Source organism: Protopterus annectens, chromosome 10.part0, assembly GCF_019279795.1.
Source record: "Protopterus annectens isolate FY-2018-M chromosome 10.part0, PAN1.0, whole genome shotgun sequence".
Classification (NCBI taxonomy): Eukaryota; Metazoa; Chordata; order Ceratodontiformes; family Protopteridae; genus Protopterus; species Protopterus annectens.
Window position 1 is genome coordinate 1,590,480,589 of NC_056744.1, and position 24,585 is coordinate 1,590,505,173.

At 37.3% G+C, this 24,585-nt stretch overlaps 1 protein-coding gene across 2 annotated transcripts in view; it reads left to right on the forward strand.

The window, feature by feature from the left end:
- LOC122813762 (sulfotransferase family cytosolic 1B member 1-like) overlaps nucleotides 1-24,585 on the forward strand; it is a 163,826-nt gene that overhangs the window by 114,934 nt on the left and 24,307 nt on the right. For both annotated transcript variants that reach the window (XM_044086253.1, XM_044086252.1), the window contains exon 7: nucleotides 17,314-17,494. In XM_044086253.1, the coding sequence (XP_043942188.1) occupies nucleotides 17,314-17,494 (181 nt within the window). The remainder of the gene's footprint in view (nucleotides 1-17,313; nucleotides 17,495-24,585) is intronic.

Consider the following 24,585-nt stretch of genomic DNA (forward strand, 5'->3'; position numbering starts at 1 on the left):
GCAACTTAACGGACCTAGACTCCAATTAGTTTTGGTTTATGAGTGGCAGATCCTGACACCCAAATCTAGTAAATGTCTTTGAAAAGGTTACAGACAATGGTCATTCTATGCATATTGTTTATCATGGATTTTGCACCCTCATGCTGATATTACTGAAAAAATAAACAAACATTAATGTAAACCTCTAAACTGTCTGTTGGATTGCAAATTGGCAAGCCATTAGACCCCAGGTTGTGAAAGTTGATGGTATCCTCTGTGAGCATAAAATTGTTGCTAATTAGGTACCGCATATACCAGTGCTAGGCTCTCTCCTGTATGGCATATATTTTGTAGATACCCAAGGCAATATTCCAGAAGTGTGGTTGACCAAGTTTGATGATAACTGAAAGCTGGACACTTATCTGCTCATCTAACGTGCAACAAAATTACAGCAAGGGTTGGAATATTCAGCTAGCTGAAAATAGTTTCAAGCTGAATGTGAAAAAAAAGTATAGGATAGTAGCATTTAGCGAAAAAGGTGCTCCCACCTTATATGTTATCAGTGATATTCTCCTTCAGGCAAATACGGTCAAAAGCAACATATGTACTTATATGGATAACTCTCTCTCATTCAATCACCATATCTCTGCTATAGCCAGGAAATTCTTTAAATCTCTTATAGTTAATTTCCAACGGAATATTTTCAAGATCTAAAGAAGTCTCCCTACCAGTGTACTCTTCACTTTTCTGACCCATCATTGAATATCGGGCATCCTTTGGTATGTCTAAATCCAAGTATGTATCTCAGCTGTAAAGGCTCCACTGATTTCCAGCCAACAAAATTAAAGGTTGTAAACTATTCAAATATCTGAATAGACTGTTATACTTCTGTATATGTAGTCTGCAGCCAGATGACTATTCCAAGGTAGACTGTGCCTCACTTTTTGAACCATGAAAGACCCAGTCCAGTTTCACTTCCTATTTCTTCACAAAACCAATAACAAGCATTCACAGCAGGGACCAAATTTATATCAAGAAATAAACAAGACTCACTGGTGGGATGGGTTACTGACTCAATGTATTGCCAGCCTATGGAATAAGTTACCACTGCAGGTCAGACAAACTACTTTGGCTCCCTTTAACGCTGGTCTTGATGGGTTGACACAGATTTACACCAGGGTTATTCTATATTGCCCTATTCAACATTAAGTATTTGTCAAGGGTGACAAGAACTTTTACGTGTTTAAGGGTTTGCATGGGTAAGCATCTTATGGTTCCTGTGACTGCTTGCCCAATACTGTTCCTGTGCTCCCAGGAACTGTAATTATTGTCTGTCATTCATTTTGCATGTCATTTTCTTCTTAACATATTTCAACCTGCACACTGTCTCAGAATTGCTCTTATAGCTCATTTAGTTCCTTTTCTTTATTTTTGTGTGAACCAGCATTTCAGCTTTACCTGATATTCTATCACACTCAAAAAGTGCTTGTTTTTTTTCAGAATTAATATAAAATTTGCTAACGACACATTCTGTTGCATCCTGTTCCAGGACCACTTTGTCTGTGGTTTCCACTGATTCTGCTATGTTTAATACGTGATCAGGAGGCAGGTTGTCCTTATGCAGCTGTCTCCCTGTTCCAGGACCACTTTGTCTGTGGTTTCCACTGATTCTGCTATGTTTAATACGTGATCAGGAGGCAGGTTGTCCTTATGTAGCTGTCTCCCTGTTCCAGGACCACTTTGTCTGTGGTTTCCACTGCTTCTGCTATGTTTAATACGTGATCAGGAGGCAGGTTGTCCTTATGTAGCTGTCTCCCTGTTCCAGGACCACTTTGTCTGTGGTTTCCATTGATTCTGCTATGTTTAATACGTGATCAGGAGGCAGGTTGTCCTTATGTAGCTGTCTCCCTGTTCCAGGACCACTTTGTCTGTGGTTTCCATTGATTCTGCTATGTTTAATACGTGATCAGGAGGCAGGTTGTCCTTATGCAGCTGTCTCCCTGTTCCAGGACCACTTTGTCTGTGGTTTCCACTGCTTCTGCTATGTTTAATACGTGATCAGGAGGCAGGTTGTCCTTATGCAGCTGTCTCTTTTTGCATTTTTAAAGTGCCATATACAAGTTTATCGCCCAGAATGCTTGCCAGCATTGTAGACATTTGTAATGCTCTGCTAATCTGTGAGGCCATGACATGTAACTAAAAAATGGTTTCTTGTCTTATGTGATTCTTGCTATGGAACCTAAAGCATTTTGAAATTCACAAAAAAAGTTTTGGCTTCAAATGCCTTTGTAAGTTTTCAACATTTTCTTTAATGCTTTGGTGATGGTGTATATGGTGATACCAAACTCTGCAGAAGATTATATATGTAGATGCCCATAGCTTTTAATAATATCACTATTATTTTGTCATCTCTTGGAAACTTCAACACTGAAAAAGCACCAGATGTTTAAAACTATGTAAACAAATATTTACAGTATAAAGGTATACACAGAATGTTTGTATGAAAACAGTACAGCTTAAAAAATATAATTTTATGGGTATACCTGCTAACAGTTGGAAAAAACTTCACCCCTTCCTATATGTCTTGGGGTAGAATTTTGAGGGTTGAGTGCATTTTTATGATGCTAGGTGTATGGTGGGGGCAACAACATTAGGTTTGAGAACAAAATGTAAATTTCTGGCTACACTCCTGTCTTTTGGCATTTATATTTTCTCTGTTGTGTCCCTCCTTCCATGAGTTACTTCCACCTTTCATCCCAAGGGATTCAGTTTCCACAACTCCCTGCAAGGGTATGCTGTTTCCAACACCAAACACTTTGCATAAACTATTCATGATGTCCCTGCTTATGTTACATGTTCCTGTACCTGCATTTTCATTTTCATCATCCTGTTCTTTCGTTAGTGTCACTGCAGCCCCTAAATAACTCATTCTACCTTCTTCTGAGAATCCCTGATTATCCTTGTATTATTTTAAATGGGATCTTCAACTCTGACAAAGACGTATAAACCAATACTAACTCCTTTTTCCTAACAGTTGCTTCCTTCTTCCAGTGTTTCTCTGCATGCCCCTGGCCTTTGGAGCTGCCTTCTCCCATTGTTTTCCTGCCTTCCCTGCTGCGGTCCATCAACCTTTCAGTCGTGAGACATCCCAGTGCCTGTAGCGTCCTCGTATAAGTCTCTAGCAGTAGTATTTTGTGTAAAATCAAGAATAAAGTAACAAGTAAAACAAATAATAGATCAGCAAAGTGGTTAACCCACCCATTATTTGGTGTTTCTTAGTTGGCTAAATAACCTTAGAGTGCTTGAGAAGCTTGGTTTCATGCATGAAAATATATAAGAAGGGTGAGTGAACAAAGTGTATAAATCAGCTTTCTCAGAAGATCTTATTTTATCAATCGTATGGACCCCAAACAACTCACAGCAAAAACAATCCTTTGTGATCATCTTCCCTTTATACATAATTTCTTTTCACCCAGCAGATGGAACAGAGATTTCTTTTAACAAGAAACTAAAGCTAAATAAATTGTTATTCCTGCACTTTGAAATGCACTGCATAAAATATACAGACATACTGCTTAACTATTGTTGTATACCAAAGACACATGGCTAAAAATAACATGCTAGTATGTTCTGTCATTCAGCTAATCCATTTTCTGCTGGTTCTGTTTCTTACACACCTTTCCATTTTTTACAGTCTGTCAGAACATGCATACTGTGGCTATCAACAAATCTCGGTTCAAGCGAAATCGCTTCCTCTCTGTCGCATTTTCTTCCCGGTTCACAATATTTTGAAAAGACAGACTTGATGAGCAAATAGGTAACCACTTTGCACCCTAACCATGTTTCAATCAGCTTGTCGCTAATTTGACATTCACACCAACTTAGTCATAAATGAACGCATTTTCAGGACCCACAAAATAACCTGCTTCACTTGTACTTCCCTGTTGCCCTCTTCCAACGAACTGTTAATTGTTTCACTTTTATCTGCATTTGTACCGTACTTTTAAAAGCATTGCAATCAGCTTTCCATTCCTATATTCTTACTAAAAACAACAGAAAAAAATAACAAGGAAGGGGATCCTTCTTATCAGATATTGTTCTACGAATTTGTGAGATGACAAGAAATAAAAAGTTCTTAACAGATCTGCATCTCAGTTTATGAGGAAGGGTCTCTACCCAATAAATAGCTTTTAGTAGGTTGATGGAGACAATATTTAACATTCATCCTTACAGCCATCTTAATAAAGGTTTCTGTGAGTAGAATATGCCCAAAAAGTAAATCTCCTTATTTAATAAGGACGCAGAAGCTATTTTTGACAGGAATTAACAACCTTATCTCTTAAGGTATGCTATTCATGAATCATTAGGGAGGGTTCCAATGTCTGAAATGTTAAATTGATTTGGAAGAGGTTATTATCGATCACAAGCAAAGCCTTCCATAACAGATAACTGAGATCACAAAAATCATTTGCTTAAAAGGCAAAAGTGGTAGTTTCTGTCATGAGAAGTTTAGATTTCTGAGATGAGGTTGGGACCCAGGCAGATGGTTTGACATGAATCCAAAGAAGGTTTAGGTAGCATTCAATTGAGCTAACATTTTGCTTGGATCATAAACATGGTAGTCTAATGCTTAAGATCTCTGCCTTAGACACCTTCAAGGTCAGGGTTCAGTATTGAGCCCTTGTTAATGTCTATATGGAGTTTGCATCTTCTATTCACAGCCTGTTCTGACCTTGGAAAAGACCATACCGCAGTTGTAATGATTGCCACTGTGCTTATTCTGCTGTTTTTTAGCCTTGTCTGGAGTCTGGCACGAGAACTGCTACAATAATAGCTATCTTCAGTACAGCAATCTGTAGACAGTCCCTTAGTGTGAGCTGTAAATTGGAAACAGAAAAAGAGCATTGGGGATCAATCATACCTTTCTTTTCTGTGTGAGGAAAACTCTCATATCTAAAAATGTGGCCCGATAGATTGAATTTATCTCAGATTTCTTAAAGCTAACAGTGATCATCAGAAGTTTAGTCAGAGAAATTATTTTATTCCAAGCTAGGACAACAGCTTCTTATGAGGGAGATTCAATAAGCCATTACATCTGGGTGTAAACATATTGATACCTTAAACCTCAGAGCCAGGTTTCCATAGGTGCAGGATAGTTGGTAAAATCTAAACCTCAGAGTCGGGTATCTGTAGCTGTAGGGCAGTCAGTAAAACCTAAACCTCAGACTCGGGTATCAGTAGCTGCAGGCAATCACAAAAAACTCCTTTCTCTGAAAGAGCTGTTACAACCTTTGAAACTTGTGAAAAAATGTTTTACCTAGGCGGATGTGAGTGAACATGGCTTAGGAGAGGAGGTGCTGGTTGGTACCCATCACTGATATGAACTCTAGAATATTTCCTTGATCTAACAAATGAATAATTCTGTAATGTAATGTTGTCAGCCTCCATGCCTGAATTTCTATCACCCACTGACTTCCCAAATTACGTGAAGATTGTCGGGGAAGCTTCCCAAACCTCTGTTAGGGCTGTTTCTTGAGAATGTGATTTGGTGTCTGCTGCTGCTGAGGTCTTTACTGGCCTTGCTAGTTCTCCTGTCCCTTGCTACCTATTATGGACTCTGCATTCCCTTGAGGTTTGAGGCACTTCTATTTGTAATTGTCAATGCGTTAGCTTGTTATTGTTCTGGATTTTTCATTTTATAAATTATGTCTTGTCGTTCTCAATATTTAGTTTTATAAATTCTGGCCTGTTTCGGAGCTGGATTTTTTAGTTCATTAATTCTATCTTGTTGCGCTGCAGGATATTACATTTTTTTGAAGTTGATGGACAACGATATCCTTGCAAATGTTCTTCCTGAGATCCCTCAGTCTCCTTTTTTTCTCCTTCAGAGTCTCTTTTTCCTCTTTGTAAGAATTGCTATTGACAGTAAAAAAAGAAAAAAAAAAAAAACACCCTGCAGTTTCTGTTGTATGTATAAGATGGCAATCTAGAGATGTATAACCATTTAAACTTCAACACCCCCCAAAAGTAGCTGATCTGGTCAGAAAGTTGGTGATGTCAAACACTGACTTTGAAAGATGCAAGTGTGCCTCTGAAACTTTACTCTGATTCTGAAAGAGTTTAGCTTGTGTATTTGTCTCAGAAAAGGATTCAGCAAACTCCCACAGATTTAACTAACTCTGCTTCAGAATCTGGAGAAGAAAACATTATTGTTGGCAATGGTCAAGCCTAGTTTTAATGCCATATAAATCATTTTGTGCCACAAATCCTAGTACTTAAAGTGTTTATCCAGGAAAAGATTATCAAGAAAGAGTGGTACATATTGTCTGTTAGGAGCTGCTGTATTCTCCATAAATTTGATAGCAAAGTGCTGGTCCAAACATGAAGACAAGTGCTTCATGTACAGCCAGTAAATAGTAATGGGCAGCTTTTTGTGAGTCTTTCAGGCGGATTGGATGTTAAGTTATAGAAAATTTCAGAAAATGTTGATTCCTTTTGGGGAGATTTATGTAGAGAAATAAATGGAGAAAACTGAGTATTTGTGTGTGAGTGTGTGTAAGTGCATGTGTGTGTGTGTGTGTGTGTGTGTGTGTGTGTGTGTGTGTGTGTGTGTGTGTGTGTGTGTGTGTGTGTGTGTGTGTGTGTGTGTGTGTGTGTGTGCGCGTGTGCGTGTGTGTGCAAAGCAGGGGGTTAAAAAAAATAGCACACTTTTCATGATGATCTGAAAACCATATGAAGCCTTAATAATGAATTCATGTTTGAAAGAGAGGTTGCTATGGTTTAGTTTTCTTAGTGCTGTCCAATGCCAAAAAATAAAATTGGGAGTGCTGGGAAAATTATAATTTTGCCAAGTAACCTAGGGCTTTCATTAAATCTAGGAATGAAATATGAGAGAAAAGTCTGTTGAAGTAACAATCAAAGACTGACCTGTTTTTTTTTTTTTTTTTTTTTTTTTTTAACCTTGAGCTTTTTTTCAGCTGGTATGGTGATTTCTTTGTGATATTATCCAACACACAACTGGAAGGCACACTGTAGGGAATCTTCTGTACTTCCTGTAGTTCCTAATTTGATAATAAATCAAGAAAAAAGTATCAGAAAAAAAGAAGAGTTGTGTAAGGTAGTCACCAAAACAGTAGAGCAATGAGAATATCATTGGGCAGTAAGCCTTCTTCATACATGAACCATGGGGGATTCCGTACATTTCTTTCCGAAGCACTGCCCCCTGTGAGTGCTACTGCAGGTCTGTCGTAATGCACTTTTATTGCCAAGGGCTGGGATCAACTCTGTAAGCAATCTGTATTACCAGGCACTCAGTTCAGATCCACTAAATTCCAAGTGATGAAAAAAATGGAACTTCAAAGTATATCAAACGTTAAAGCTCTACAGATGCCATGCAATACAAATAGAGTAAAGTGATGACAGTCTCCATAGTTTCACAGGTGGTTATCAGGCTACTGCTACTAGAGCCATTTTAAACCTACCCCAAATTTACCAAAATATTGCTGATGTGTTCATACCCCAGGGAATTTTTTTTATTTATTTATTTTATTTATTTAGTTTACATTTGTTAACTGGGCTAGTCTAACTGGATATATTTCCATTTTTAGTAGAGGCCCGGGAAGAAAAGTTCCAAAAGTAGCACAAAAAGTATCATATACAGATATATATCAAATAAAATAGAAAGGAAAATAGAATACAAAGAAGGAATCTTTATGGGAAGCACTAACACTAAGAAGGATTGAATATATATATATATATATAGGATAATATAAGTCATTTTACAACATGATATCTGAGGTAATTCAAAGTTCCTTGATAGATTAAATAAATACTGGAAGTTGTATTAATCTTACTAGTGACCGTTTCTGCTTATAGAGGGGTAAGCAGTATAAAAGTCTGTAACCAGAGGCAGTGTGAAGATAGAAGTAGGGAAGGCTGAAGATTAGTCAGGGTTACTGCAAGGACATAACCAGTGTGTTTTAAGGTGTCTTTTAAGCTTTTACTTAGAGTGACAGTGAAGGTAGTTGAGTTAGATCGATTGGTAGATGGTTCGATTTTTTTCCTGCAGTGTTGGAGAAAAGGGAGTCACCTGCCAAGCTATTGGACTTGCTTATGCTAGAAAGCAGTTTGCTAGAAGAGCATAGGGAATTGAGATTATTATAGGGGGCAATGAGGTTAGAGAGTATAGGAGTATGTTTTGGTTGGTAAAAGATCTTATGGGCAATGGTAAGTTGGGAAAAAATCAGAATGTTTTGTAGTTCAAGCCAATCTAGCTACTTTAGATTCTGGCAGTGGTGAGTTCGAAATGCATTACCAGTGGCAAATCTGGCAATGTTGTTGTAGGAGTTGGCTAGTTTGAGAAGATTATGTTTTTTTAGGTTAGTATATATAGGTGAGGTGTAAAGAAGAGTTGAGATTAAATGAGAGTGCGCAATAGTGGTTCTAGTTCTAGCTGTTGGAGTTAAGAAGGGCTTGATTCTATATAAGGAGCCCATTTTTCTGTTTACTGTTTGTATGGTGTTATTTATATGGCTATCGAAGTTGAGGTTATTATCGATTGTGACTCCTAACAGTTTGGTGCTAGAGCTGGGGGATATAAGGGTGCCATTGTTGGATTTGACTGAGAAGTCTATAGGGGAGGACCTACTGGTAGGTGTAAAGAGTAAGAGCTTACTTTTTTTGGCGTTCAAAAGGAGGCAGCATTTCAAGAACCAAGCCTCTACTGAGTTGAATACGTTCTGAGTTAGTGAATGTAGTTCTGAAGTGGAGTTGGCAGAATATATGAGCGTAGAATCATCGGCATATTGTATACAGGTGGCTTGAGGGATTGCTACATGAAGGTCATTGATGAATAATGAGAAAAGAAGAGGTCCTAGAATGGAGCTCTGAGGGACTCCAAGGGTGACTGGCAGGTGGGATGATAGTTTGTTCTCCCAGAGAACTGCCTGTTGCCTATTGCTGACGTAGGACTTAAACCATAGAATAGCTTGGGTGTCTAGAGAAAGAGATTCAAGGGTATTTATAAGCAGGGGGTGGTTTACCATGTTAAAAGCCTTTGAAAGGTCGACGAAGAGAGCAGAAGAGAGGATGTTGTTATTACGGTTTCTATTAATGGACTCAGTGAAAGATAGGAGAGCGGTGGTGGTACTATGAAATGGCCTAAAGCCATGCTGGCAGTTAGCCAGTATGTTGTGTTTAGTTAAGTGGTCTAATAGCTGGTGCTGAATGCATTTTTCCATGACTCTTGCTAAGGGTGATAGTAGAGCTATCGGTAGTTAGAGTAACCGTTAGATTTATCACCTTTATGTAGGGGGATAATGTGGGAGATTTTCCAGATGTGTGGGATGGTTCCCTCATTAATGGTTCTGTTAATCAGGATGGATATAGGAAAGGCAACTACTTTGGCTGCTTTTTGCAAGTATTCAGAAGGTAACTGGTCTGCTGAAGGAGTAAAAGGCTTACGTTTTAGTATAATTTTGTAGATGAGAGTGGTAGATATGGGTTGAAATTGGAATGCTGGTAGAGATCCAGGTATACAGGTAGGGAGACTTGAGTTGTCAGTGGAAAGCTGGCTAGCTAGGGATTGTATGGTCTCTGTGAAGTAGGTGTTGAAGTTGTTGGCCGTTTGGTGTGGGGTATTATGATCAGCACCTTGAGGGGATGGTGTGCTAGAGTGGCCAGGGTGAAGGAGTCTATTTAAGCTAGTCCAAAATTTCTGTGGGTTATTTTGGTGCGTTTGCTGTAGTTTACAACAAAAGTTCTTTTTGTCAGTGAGTATAGCTTTTTTGTTATATTTCTCAACTGTCTAAAAGTTTGTTGTTCAGGAGTAGTTCTGTTAGCTCTCCACTTAGCCCATGATTTGTTCCTAAGTAGAATTTTCTGTCTGGTTTCTTTTGAAAGCTAGGGGGCTGGTTTGTACTTCATTCTAATAGATCGTTTAGGTGCGTGCTCATCAAGGATTGCTAAAAATTTAGAGTTAAAATATTTAACAGTCTCTTCAACTGGGAGAATTTTTAGAGGATTCCAGTCACAGGCATTTAGTTCATTTTGGAATAGTACAGGGTTAAAGTGGTTCTTGGTTCATGAGATCCTATATGTGGGGGTGTTAGAAATATTGTTCTTTTGCCTTATAATGTAAGTTAGAGTATGATCACTTACATCATCAGGTAAAGTTCCTACGTTATAAGTTTGTGGATGTTTATTAATAAGTATCCAGTCTAAGGTGCTCTCTTTTTTAGTTGGTTTGTTAATTCTGGTTGTGGAGGTGATTGCTTGACTAAAGCCATGAAGATTAATATGTGAGGAAGGGTTTTTAGTATTGACCGTTTTCCAGTCAGTATTGAAGTCACCTAGTATTATTGTTTCTTGTGGGTAAGTTGAAGACACCCAGCTTAGAATATCTTCTATTGTATTGCTGTTATTGCCGGGGGGTAGGTAGATACAGATGATGTAAAAGGATTTGCTAGGGTTGAGTTGAAGTCTGGAGGTGAGGACTTCAGCCTTACTGTCCTGAGGTGGGTTATAAGTTATAGAGGAGATCTGTAGGCCATTTTTAAATAGGAGTGCTACTCCCCCACCCTTAAATTTTAAACAGTCTTGTCTCGATATGTTATAGCCTGGGGGGATTATTTCATTATCCTTAGTTCCAGGTTTTAACCAAGTTTCTGTAAAGCAAAAGATGTCAAAGAAATGAATATCAAGGAGGGCGTGGAGATGGGCTACTTTGTTGTTAATACTGCGGATATTGAGATGTCCTATTAGTGAAGAGTTGGAGAGTCTGGTCTGGGTTGGAAGGGTTGAGGGTGTGGTACAGTGAATATTTAATGTGGAGGCATTGGTTGGGCCGGGATTTGGGTGGATGTCACCATCTTTTAAGGTGGGGTTCTTTAGCCTAGAAACTGGGTTATATATATAGCTAGTTTGATATTTCACTTTCCTTACTAAGAGGTTATTGTACTTAATGTGTGTGAGTCACAATATATGCTTGTACACATCAAGTGTTCAGACAGGCTGCATCGGGTCATAGGTGCCAAACCAGGTGTGATTTGCAATTTCCCATCCATTGGTCCATGACACATTTGAGTAGGGTTAAGGATGAACTTTACTTCAGAAGGATGGGAAACCTATTCCAGAGGAGGGGTAATCTTTGAGACACATACTTGTCCCTCCAACATGCCACAGATGAGGTTTAGATCCTTAGAATGGGTATTTCTGATGCTATTTGTTTTGCAGATATGTAAAAACTCCATCAGTGTGGGATCAGAGGATGCCTTTTAGGTTAGGCATTCATTACCACATAGCAGTCTGTAAAAGACCAAGTACAGGGAGGCAGTCCACATAGGACTGTTGTGTACTCATCGTATTCTTTTTCTGAGGAACATCTGTGGTCTTTCAAGCTGTTGCAAGTGCCTGGTGATGTACATGCTGAAGAGACTGCTGTACCTGATGACCAGTTTGATGAGAACTGAATACAGTAGAACAATTACCTCAATGGACCTGATGTTATGCCCTTATTTACAAGTTGTGTAATGCAGAATGACTTCCTCCATTGGTAAAAATATAATTTTAATAGACACCAAGCAATTTCTGGATGTATTTCATATTTCCTCAGTGCAGTTAAAATAAAATAGAGCTACATGGTGTTAGAAGAGTTGAATAAACCATCCGGCATTGATCTACAGTGGCCAGAAATCAGGCGGCGTCACATTTATAAAGCAAACAATTCATCATACTAATTAAACAAGTAGCTCTTAAAGATGCAGCATTTTATTTTCTTTCTTCAACACATTTCAACTATGAAATCATTTTAGAAACAGTTGTCTGTGAAAACTCTATAATCATGACAATTAAGTCAGTCATCCATAGTAACTTTTCTCAAAAACTGAAGGAAATATAAAGAAAATGTACTAAAACAGGAAAAAAAATGATTGTAGGTCATTAAAGAAGAAACTACTATGGGACCAGGAGGGCTATGATGATATAAAATGGTTTAGCCGACAACAGCATTCTTTACTATGATCACATAAGATGTCCGTGACCAATAAAAACGTACACACAATGTTGGCTTGCAATTCGACCATTTCATCAGGTAAAGGAACAAGTAGCTGGTCTGTTGTATTCAAAGAGGCCTAGAGCGTAAAAGTGTTGAATTAACAGCTGGAAATAGTGTGGTTCTGCATGTATCTAAAGGAGCAATGCATTGGAGGTATTCAAGGCGAGGCAGGAAATACTGAAATTATTTCCTCCCAGCGACATTCATTACAGTTTCTGGATTTAGCTTGTTGAACTCTTATTGCAAACACTTTATTGGCAAAAGGGTTTGATTTGGTTCCTAGTAACTTCCTGACTTAGGAAAACATTCAAATCAATTTATTTAAACTGTGAAGGAGGTTAAGACTAAAGTGTTGGTTTATTATTCAACGACCTGTTTCTTCCCTGAGTGAAACAAAAGATTATGAAAGTTTTATGACCGCAGAAGAGGAACTTTTAGACTTGGATATTAAGAATATTTCAATTTATTCCTTTAATGGATGAATGAATAATTGACAATCTGGCATCTGAGGAAAGGGAAAAGGCTCTTGAAAGCACATTAAGAAGAAGCCATAGATGTCTTAGGATGCCTGCCTCTAAAAGGACAGTCAGTGTGTTCCTTCAAACAATAATTATACAATAAATGTGTTTGAGGCAGTATGTAGAAATATTTGTTTGATGTATTTATTTAACATATGCATGCTCCTGAGAGTTATAATCCGACAAAAAGTACATGGCTGTCCAAGTACATAAAACCTGTGTGTGCAGGAACAGTAGTGTGTATGGTGAACAACGAAAGAAACGTGGTTGTTCTAAATATGTATGAATATGATCCAATGTAGAATACACTATTGAATGTAAAAGACGAATATTAGAAAGTTAATAAAAACTATTAACAATTGTTTACGTGACTTTAATGAACAACTGTTTGAACTGTTAATCAGTGGTGTTTCTCTTGGCTTTTTGATATTTGAAGATGTATCTGTGTTGCATGTTCAGCATCCTTTGAATGTGTTTTTTTTTCCCTGCAATTCCTCTGCTGGACACCCTATTATTTGTATTGGTGGGTTCCAAAAGAATCTGTGTCTTTTGTTAGATAACATTTTAAAGGAATGTGTTTTCAAATTTATATTAGAAATTCATCTGAAGTTGTTGAGAAAATGAGAATATCACATGGAAAAAAAAATATTTTTCATTAAATATAAACAAAATATTTTTATACACCTATCCACATGTGCATGGTATTAAAGTAGAAGTACACGATCTAGGAGAAGGGCCTAATTCTTGCTATGTTCTGTCATTGTTACGTTTTTGTTTGACATAGCCTTAGCTCTTCAAAGCATTTCTTACAAAGATATGGGCCATCAAAGGAACCTAATTTTGCCTCAGTGTATGCAATATGTTGATTGCAGCATTTGGAAGGACAGTTATGCATGCACCTGTGTTTATGTCAGAACAGGTGTTGGGTACACACTAATACCTATTCTGAAATAAACAGAGGAGAAGGTCAGAACACACGCTCATGCATGCACCTTATATAGACGTTCCTGTTTGTGTATTAAGCAGATGAAAACAATGTGTTGCATTGTGTAAAAGAACTGAATAAAAATGACTGCCGGTTTTGTTTGATACATGCTATCCATAAAAATACATTAATTTTTTATATTACAGTGAAAGAGGGGAATAACCTTAAAGTCACTTCTAAACTTTACAGAAAATTAACTTCAGCAAACATAGACTTGGCATACATCTAATGGCATCCTCCACATTTAATTAAAACTTTGCCAGCAGGTGCATAAATTAGAATCTATCATGACACAACAAATGCAGTAGATCAAACACAGGTATGAAAGAAACAGAATTCAGATTAAAAGACGGGTGTTATAATTTTCAGATGGTAAAATAAGCAAGGAACAAAGCTTTGGCAATCAGGAAAATGTAATAATGACTGTTGTCCTGGTCCCCTTCAAGAAACACAACTCACTGAATGACATTTGACGACCTTTATTAAAACTTCCATAACATAACTTTGATTACCAAAATTTGTCAAATACAACTGGATATGGTATATTCAATTCTAAACACAGCATAAACATCTTTGCAATGTTAATCAGGACAGTGTACCTGCTCATCCTGCCCCAGTAAGCAGCACCCACACCTTTGCTCACTTACTTTACTTATAAATATCCTTATAATGTTAATCAGGACAGAGTAACTGCTCATCCTGCCCCAGTAAGCAGCGCCCACACCTTTGCTCACTTACTTTATTTATAAACATCCTTATAATGTTAATCAGGAGAGTGTACCTGCTCATCCGACCCAGTAAGCAGCGTCCACACCTTTGCTCACTTACTTTATTTATAAACATCCTTATAATGTTAATCAGGACAGCGTACCTGCTCATCCGACCCAGTAAGCAACATCCATACCTTTGCTCACTTACTTTACTTATGAAGATTTGAAATTATTAGAGAAATATCATTTTTATGCAAACATTTGCAGTTATGATTTCATAAGAACACACTAATGATAACATTCATGTATATCTTAAGTTTGTCACCCTGAAAGACTGAAAAAATGTATATGCATGTTGTTAACTGGGTAGCAAAAAGGAGGCCATCCCAAATCTCATGTAAACCTTCTGGTGTTACCTGGGAATAAAGGTCATGTCAGAAATGGATTGAAAATTCCTAGTATATTTTCACAAACATATTCCATGTTGTTTACCTCACCATGCACTAAGTTGGTGATTTCAAATATAAAGACACATGTGACTTTATCTTCAAAGAGTGTTTGCCATTGTATGAGAGCAGATTTAGTAGGCTGTCTAGCATAAATTCAGTGAGCCAAAAATGTATTTCCATTGGAAAATGTATATGAATTTTATTTCTGATGCAATGACAAATTAATGTGCAAATATATGTGGTATTCATAGTCCTAGATTGCATATATGGTTAAGGAGAATTTATGAATTGTGTTGCTACTCTAAAATGTAAACACAATAACGGAGAGTAATCAACTTTGGTTTTGAAACCTATGAGGAAGTGCCCAATCAAACTCCACAGAGATGAAAGTGCATAAAGTTGGCTACAAACAATGCAAATGTGTGAAATGTTCATAGGTGTGTAAGTGCTGCACATTTGCAAGTTCCATAGTACCTCTGTATATTTCTGGCAGTCAGCAGTCAGTGCCAAGTTGTGCTCATTTGTGAAACCTTCCATGAGTACTTCCACTGATTGTGGCTCACAGCCACTGTCATGCATTGTCCTCCAACTTTTATAGGTTCGTATTTCACTATAAAAAGTCCTTATATGGACACCAGGTTTGATACCAGGTTTAAACCTCTTATAAGTAAGGAAAGGGGAAAATATAAGAAAGTCAGTAAAAAGGGGACGAGCAGACAAGGAATGCACAACAGAAAGGCATTAAGAAAGTTGTGGTGGGGAGGAGGGAGAATTTTTTTTTTCCTTTTTTGGTGGTGGAAATAGAACCCCTTTTTCAAATTTATGCAAGTGAAAATGGTAAAATGAAAGGGTGGTAAAGGTGGGATTGAGGGTTAGGGAAAAGATAATGGCATTATCCCAAACATAAAAGGCAGACAATATATTTTACATAATTTTAGATCATTTCTTTTCGGTTATCTGTGGTAAGGACAAACCACCAAAATAAGATCATATTCCCTTGCAACTCCTGCTTAACACACCCAAAATCTCTGTCATACCTCCTTCAAACACATATGCTCATATCAACTGTGACTGCATTGAACTGCCTGCTACCAGATAGCTTGACTGCTTTTTTCAAGGCAAGACACATTCATGTTTTACATTGCTATGCATCACTTGCACCCCTTTAAGTTCAAATCTAGAACCTTTCAAGGTTTAAAGGATTAATATTATTAGCTACTGACAAGCATCATCCTGTAGTTCTGGGTTTCATTCCCTTAGTCTCCATATGCATACTTTGTGATCCTAACAAGCATTGGTGGTATAGAAAAATAAAGACCTGACTATGGTCAAGGCAAATATGAGTTTGATTAGTAGTTTAGGTGCTAAATGGAGCTAGCATACTTGAGGGGTGAGCCAATCCTGGGGAGAAGATGGGGCGGGAAGAGGTTGACTGCCTACAACTTCATTGCTCAGAAGGGGCAAAGTATGCAAATGCAGTCTAGAAGCAGGCATGTGATGCACCAAGTCACAGACTGGTGGTGGCCTTCACTGAACAAGTGCATGGGAGCATGTATTTGCATAAAGAAGAGGAACAGTGATATCACCATGGATGTGGGTGATATATCCTCCACCCTCTAGTAGGTGGGGTTAAATCATCCCAAAAATGAGAGCATAAAGTGCAAATATCCCACGTGGCTACTTGAATGACAGATTGTACAGATGGCTATCATCTCCATGTTGTACTAACTTGGTATATCCCTACAGAAGAAGAGAAATGACCTGAGTCCCGGTAAGGAAAGTTCAATGGTCAGAAGACTTGAGGGCCAAAAATATACAGAAGAAAATCATTGTGGTCCTGAGTATGTTACTTAACCAAGCAGTACAGATGGATCTCTCCCTCTCAACAGCTGCTGGTATCAAATGGATTTAACCAGTTAAGAATTAATTTAGAAAATATTTACTTTTTTAAAAAGTGGAATCTTACAGACTCATTCTGTTATGCAAATTAGCATTATCAAATATATTCAGCTGCATGCAATAATAAATCATCTGAAAGAAAATAAATGGAATGAAAAACAATAGTGCGTCTTCCATTAGACTTACTACCACAAATCTGACTCTTAACCCCAAGCATAAGTAAAAACAAGAACTGTTTTGATTTATGTGTTATAAAAGATGTTTGTAAGTAGTTTATTTCCCATGAAATGGTGGTTGCAACATTTAGTCTGAGTATAATAAAAAAGTCTAAACTCTGTACCATGTTAGTTGTTGGTAAGTACCCCAAAAACACAGTATACAGTACACACTGTTCTTTTGTGGAAGCAATGTAGAATGCAAAGGCATCATTAAAGTGTGCAACACTCTTTGCACATCATGCTGGAGTGTTTTTAAATGGTGTACCCTTTACACGCCATGCTGTAGTGTTTTTGAATGGTACACTCAGGCAATAGCACGTTTCCCCATATTTAACATGATGGGGTACTAGAACAAGAAGGTTACTTACTTAAGATTATGAAGGGTGGCTGATAACTAAAATAATTTGCTCAACAAACAGTTGCTCATTTTAGAACCTTACAGCTGTCAAGAAACAACAAGTATTGTATTTTACCTGTTCAGTCATCATTTTTTTGGCTTGCAGAACCCTGAGCAAGAGATTCGAAAGGTGATGGAATTCATGGAAAAGGACCTGCCAGATCATGTCATCAGTAAGATTGTTCAGCAGACTTCATTCTCTGCGATGAAAGAAAATCCCATGGCTAACTACACCACTGTGCCCAAAGTTTTCCTTGATCACAGTCTTTCATCATTCATGAGAAAAGGTAGGTGTCATATATGAATAGAGCCACCCATAACTGAAATCTTCTTAAATACCTGTTAGAAGACTTGAGACTATTAGCATTTGATATTTGAGGAAAACAATGTAAATTTGAAAGCTGAGCTTTGAGTTGGATCACTGCATTATAGTACTACTGACCAGGATGGCACAGACCTAGCCATCATTATAGTACTACTGAACAGGACAGCACGGACTTGGCCATCATTATAGTACTACTGAACAGGATGCCACAGACTTGGCCATCATTATAGTACTACTGAACAGGACGCCACAGACTTGGCCATCATTATAGTACTACTGAACAGGACGCCACAGACTTGGCCATCATTATAGTACTACTGAACAGGACGCCACAGACTTGGCCATCATTATAGTACTACTGAACAGGACGCCACAGACTTGGCCATCATTATGGTACTACTGTACAGGATGGCACAGACTTGGCCATCCGGTATCAATCAGATGAGCAGAGAATCAATCCCCCTGCCCCCATTTCTAGTAATGAACAGTAACAGTTACATGTGCACATCTGTGCATTACAGTGGGTTCCATGCATACTAGATGGATATAGGTTCATAGATTAGTTCTAAGCTAATTGCCCTTGCGAGCCATTTTAAGCCTAGCCAATTATCCCTTGTGAGACTCCCTGCACCTTGTGTTTGTACGACAAACACCTTAACCATTAGGCCACCCTCCCAACCTCCTATACCATTTGTAAAACCAAAGTCTGTGGGTAAAGCTCCATTAATTAGCTGCTCTAAACTGCATGTGTTTATTAATGGTATTGTTAATGACATTCAGGAATAAACACAGCAACTGATGACAAGACTGGCTGATATGTTCAAAAAGCATTTATTATGCAAGCAACAAAAAATAAAAAATGATGTGGAGGAAGACATGCAAGTTGAATTTTGTACCGATCACATAACTGAGGGTAGACACGTACTGGTGCAAAACCTAATTTCTGAAGGAGCAGCATTCTGCCCAAATGAAGGACTGCCAGTCACCACTCTGTAAACATGTAAATGAAATAAAAAGGTTGCAAGTGAACCAGAGAAGAAGGTGACTGGATTCAATATGGTAGGCTCTTTACAAAAGTTCCCAGTTTAAAGCTTCTAGTTCAAGTGCTGTAATGAATGCATTCATCATTTACTTGTGAAAATTATATATTGTGATGATCTGTTAAGCTACTATAGTTTGTACACACTGTGAATATGCACTATAGACATTGCCATTTAAAGACCGCTGTGTGGCATAGCCATTTTAAGAGTGCATGTATCCCATAATGCATTGATCTAGAGTCTGATGCCAGTATTTTCAAGATGAGAGAAGACATTGTTTCTATTGACCTGCAATTTTGTACAGTATAAAAGTTGCCTGTCTTAATAAAATGCTGGTGAATCTTGGCATTTCTGATGCTATCATTTGTTTTTACTAGGTAACTAGAGAGGCACATCAGGAACTAGGATCTTCTTTATCAAAAACACTGGAAATGCCATACCAGTTATAATGCATTTATTTATTGTTTGGTAACTTGGGAGGTGGACTTGTCCAGAGACCCTTTTCAGCCATAACCTGGGCTCAGAGGCAATAAACAGTGTGAGTAATTTAAGTTAAACACTTGATTGCTAGGGTTAAATAGTTGCAAAACTTTAGAAAGTTCATATATAGTTATTATACAGTTCTTATAAAGAATAACGATATACAGTTGTCCATGGTTATTATAAAGTTCTTATAAAGTTTAACGATATACAGTTGTCCATGGTTATTATACAGTTCTTATAAAGTATAACGATATACAGTTGTCCATGGTTATTATACAGTTCTTATAAAGTATAACGATATACAGTTGTCCATGGTTATTATACAGTTCTTATAAAGTATAAAGATATACAGTTGTCCATGGTTATTATACAGTTCTTATAAAGTATAACGATATACAGTTGTCCCTGGTTGTTATACAGTTCTTATAAAGTATAACGATATACAGTTGTCCATGGTTGTTATACAGTTCTTATAAAGTATAACGATATACAGTTGTCCATGGTTGTTATACAGTTCTTATAAAGTATAACGATATACAGTTGCCCATGGTTGTTATACAGTTCTTATAAAGTATAACGATATACAGTTGTCCATAGTTGTTATACAGTTCTTATAAAGTATAACGATATACAGTTGTCCATGGTTATTATACAGTTCTTATAAAGTATAACGATATACAGTTGTCCATGGTTATTATACAGTTCTTATAAAGTATAACAATATACAGTTGTCCATGGTTGTTATACACTTCTTATAAAGTATAATGATATACAGTTGTCCATGGTTGTTATACAGTTCTTATAAAGTGTAACGATATACAGTTGTCCATGGTTGTTATACAGTTCTTATAAAGTGTAACGATATACAGTTGTCCATGGTTGTTATACAGTTCTTATAAAGTATAATGATATACAGTTGTCCATGGTTGTTATACAGTTCTTATAAAGTATAACGATATACAGTTGTCCATGGTTGTTATACAGTTCTTATAAAGTATAACGATATACAGTTCTTATAAAGTATAACGATATACAGTTGTCCATGGTTGTGATACAGTTCTTATAAAGTATAATGATATACAGTTGTCCATGGTTGTTATACAGTTCTTATAAAGTATAACGATATACAGTTGTCCATGGTTGTTATACAGTTCTTATAAAGTATAACGATATACAGTTGTCCATGGTTATTATACAGTTCTTATAAAGTATAACGATATACAGTTGTCCATGGTTGTTATACAGTTCTTATAAAGTATAACGATATACAGTTGTCCATGTTTGTTATACAGTTCTTATAAAGTATAACGATATACAGTTGTCCATGGTTATTATACAGTTCTTATAAAGAATAACGATATACAGTTGTCCATGGTTGCTATACAGTTCTTATAAAGTATAATGATATACAGTTGCCCATGGTTGTTATACAGTTCTTATAAAGTATAACGATATACAGTTGTCCATGGTTATTATACAGTTCTTATAAAGTATAACGATATATAGTTGTCCATGGTTGTTATACAGTTCTTATAAAGTATAACGATATACAGTTGTCCATAGTTATTATATAGTTCTTATAAAGTATAACGATATACAGTTGTCCATAGTTATTATACAGTTCTTAACTATATACAGTTGTCCATAGTTATAACGATATACAGTTGTCCATTTTTAGCAAAGTAGCAGGTTTACATTAGGTTTTATTAGTTAACATGGATTGCAGTACAGTTTGGCTACATGAGATTGCTTTTTAAAGGTTTAAACTGAATTTCATTAAGGAAAAAAAACTCAAATGAAAGTAAGTAAAAAAAAAAGAAATAGACATTATAGAGATAGGTCTAGAAACTAAGAGGAAAAACCAGGATTAAAAACAGAATTAAGAACAGTTAAATGGGAAAGGAAAACAGTTGAGAGACTGAAGGCGTTATTATAATTTTAATTCTCCATTATCCCTAAAGTGCAAGTTCCTTGAAGTGCTCCAACAGTGGCTTCTTAAACTTCCTTAGACTATCTTGATGTCTTGTTTAAGCTTGTAGTTTGTTCCAGAATGCAGTGCCTACTCATAAGAAAATCCTTTTCACCAATGTCTGTTTTAAATGAGGACAGATGAGTGGGATTAATTTTTCTTAGGAATTTCTTAGGGTGTAGGACTGTTCCCTGGTTGGGAATTGTCTTTTTTGAGGGCGAGGAGTAGCCATCATGTTGAATTGTATATATTATTGTGCATAGAAGATAAGTGGGCCTTTCAGTAATGGGTAAGAAAATTATGTCATTCAGAAGGCTGCAGTGGTGTATGTGGGTGTCAGCAAGTAGGGAAACTCTAATTTTATTCTCAATGACTTATTGTCTTTGAGCATTAGAGTGTAAAGAGAGTACAAGAAGGCAGTACAGTATATGGAGAAGGACATTCCTGGCCAGTGCTTTGTGGGCAGGAGGAGATGGTAGAGGTGATATTTTATAGTAAATTCTTAGTTACAGGACCTCCTTAATGATATTATCAGTGTGGCTTGTAAGGCTTATTGTAGAGAAAAGGGTTAGACTTAAGCATTTGTGCTCATTTACAAAAAGAACGTTATGGTTGTTATTGTCTGAGATGGTAAAGACAAAGTCGAAAGGCTCCATCAGTGGAAGAACTCATTTTTGTGGTTAATTTGGAGTTTATTTTGTTAAGGCCATTGACAAAGATAGGATTACTGGACTTGAGATTGCAGGACTGCAGTGTATCTGTTAATAAGCCAGTGACTATCTGCTAAGCACATAATTGTCAGTTTTAATGAAAATGAACAACTGAACCTTATGAAATAGTTGCTTTAGTGATTTAAGCCTTTCAGTCCAAGAAAACTAAATTTTGATAAAAATGACAAAGTTTAACCCACCTGAGCTGTTTGGCTTCTCAAAGCCATTGGTTGACTTGTATGGAGACAAAGGTTTGTAAAATTCTGAGAGAAAATTCAGGTAAATACCTTGTTATATCTGATGGGCAAAGAAATGGAGGCAATACAGAGTTCCTTTTCATTCTCAGAGTCCCAGAGTGTTATATGTGAGTCAGTAATTAGTAAGCTCAGTGAACATTTTATGTCAAAAAGAAATGAAGAATATAAAAAGGATGTTTCCACAGTTGTTTACAAACAGCTGTGAATATGGTGAAACTTTTTTAAGCTTATAGGTACTGCCTGAAAATTGTGAATTTAATGCCACAAAAGATGAGCAGATTAAGAGCAGAATTGTTATTGGACATGTAGATGTAGAAGTGTCTCAAAAGTTACAACTTGAAGAAAAATGTCATGGACATTCAGAATCGCCATATGGCTGAAACACCTGATATCCATAAGGGTAATTTGCATATATCCCATATGCCTCTTATACAAGAGGTTTGGGGGTCACTCAGTGGAAATTTTTAATTTAATTTTTTTACTGATTGTTTTTTCTGTGTGACCTTTTCACTTATTGTTTTAATAGATTGGACATTAGAAAAGGCAATACAAATTACCAGAGAAGACAGGTAGACTCAGTTAAGAAAGAAAATACTAATTTAATCTTGGGATATTATGTGCATGAGGTAAAATGCAAAGAAAATGGCAAATTTTGAAAGAGACATACTTCTGGGCAGATTAATCAATTGCATTAAAAGCAATATGAGTGTAAGGTTGGCAAAAGCATGAGGTGTGAAGGTTATCATGCTGAGTCAAAGCAGCCTGCTGCACATTGCAGAAAGTGCAACAGATGCAAAAGGCTACTCCATGTTGTTGTCGCTTATAAGACAAAGTGAATTAAGGAGGTCGCTTATGAAAATAAGACCAAAATAATGTTCCAAAAGCATTTTTATGAGTTCACTCATTACTGTGCCTAACAGACTGACAAGGGAAAGAAGATGTCTTATTCATGGAAATGATCTTCAATGTTGATACTACAGCTATGACTGTGATATCATGTGCTATCTACAGAAGTTTCTTAATGTGTCAGCAGTGGCTTGAAGCACAGCCTAAAAACCAGTGGCAGCTGGTGACTTCAAATTAAAGGAGGGGCTGCAGGAGACAGCTGAATAGGTGGGGCCAATGGGAAGAGGTGTGGCCAACTAGAAAGGGGTGAAGCTATGCTCAAAACCACAACAACTGGAACTTTAATTAAATACGCTGCCCTGGGTGCCAAACTGTCATTATGAAAGTCCAATCAAAACAAAATGAAGTGTAGAAGAAAAAAATATTCCAATGCATTGGCTACATGACAGCTTACTTAATATCTAGATGGAAACACAAAGGTTGTGAGGCATGAAAAAAAATTACTTTTTAAATACATTACTGGAATGCCAGTAAAAAGCGAGTATAAAAAAAAACAAGCAGCACTCAACTCAAACCACTTCTCCTTGCACTGCAGTTCTAATTATCATTTATATTCAGCTTTATAAAAGTACCAAGTAACATGCTGAAAGTAGCAATCTGTGATACCCCCACTTGTAAAAATGTTTCTTAACCAAAAAAGACCTGCTGCCTGACAACTATCTACTTGTTTCATGGGGAAGACATGATCAAAGTAAAAAATGAACAGCAAACAAGAAACAAGCGGAAGATAAATTGCTTAAAGGATTACTACACAAGTTATGGACCACACACTATAGATTGGCATTCTGTTTAGTTTACGGTTAAAGCCTGCAAAGATGACTGCAAGTCTACAACAAATGTAATGAGCTTCTGAAAATACTGTAATCCTGTCCTTTATTGTAAATACTGTCATATGCATTTCAATGCCAAAGGCTTATATGTTATCTAGTTATGTAAATATTCTCTGCATGGCAACAACAAAAAAGGCTTACAGTTTATTAAAGCTTACTTGCATCTTACAATCTCCGACAAGCTTACCTGATGGTTCATAGGTTCATACTAGGCTATCTGCCCTAGGGCATTTATAAGCCTAGCCAGAATGTGTTTGGCTTTCGCCACCCATTTTAAATTTATTTTGCTATGCCCTTTTTCGAGGTTAGTATACTGTGCCTCTGTCTAACAGTGACACAGAAGTGATACCCGGGGTAAACCTATGATCTCCCATCCACTCATCAAGATTCCTCTTGAAGAGAGTCAATGAGGGACTCTGCCTAACCTGGACTGGGATTTTATTCCAGAGTGAAGGGAGCCTCTGGGTTATGAATCTGTCCCTCCAGCATGTCCTATTTATTTCAGTGCTGAGGTTCAAGTCTCTCGAGCGAGTAGCTCGATGGGATTTGGATTTTCTGAGGTGCAGCATGTCCATTAATTCTGGGTTGGACATGGCTTTATACGTCAGGCACAGATCGCCTCTGAACAGGCGGTATGCCACTGAGTAGAGCTGGAGTTTCTTTAACCGGGCAGCATATGGCATCTGTTTGAGCCCTTTGATCCTCTTGGTGAGGTACTTTTGGGGTCTTTCCAGTTGCTGCAGGTGTCTGGTAAGGTACATCCCAAAAGGACCATTGTACTCAATTATGGGCCTGATGAGGGATGAGTAAAGAGGCACGATGACCTCCCCTGATCTAGATGTGAATCCCTTCATGATT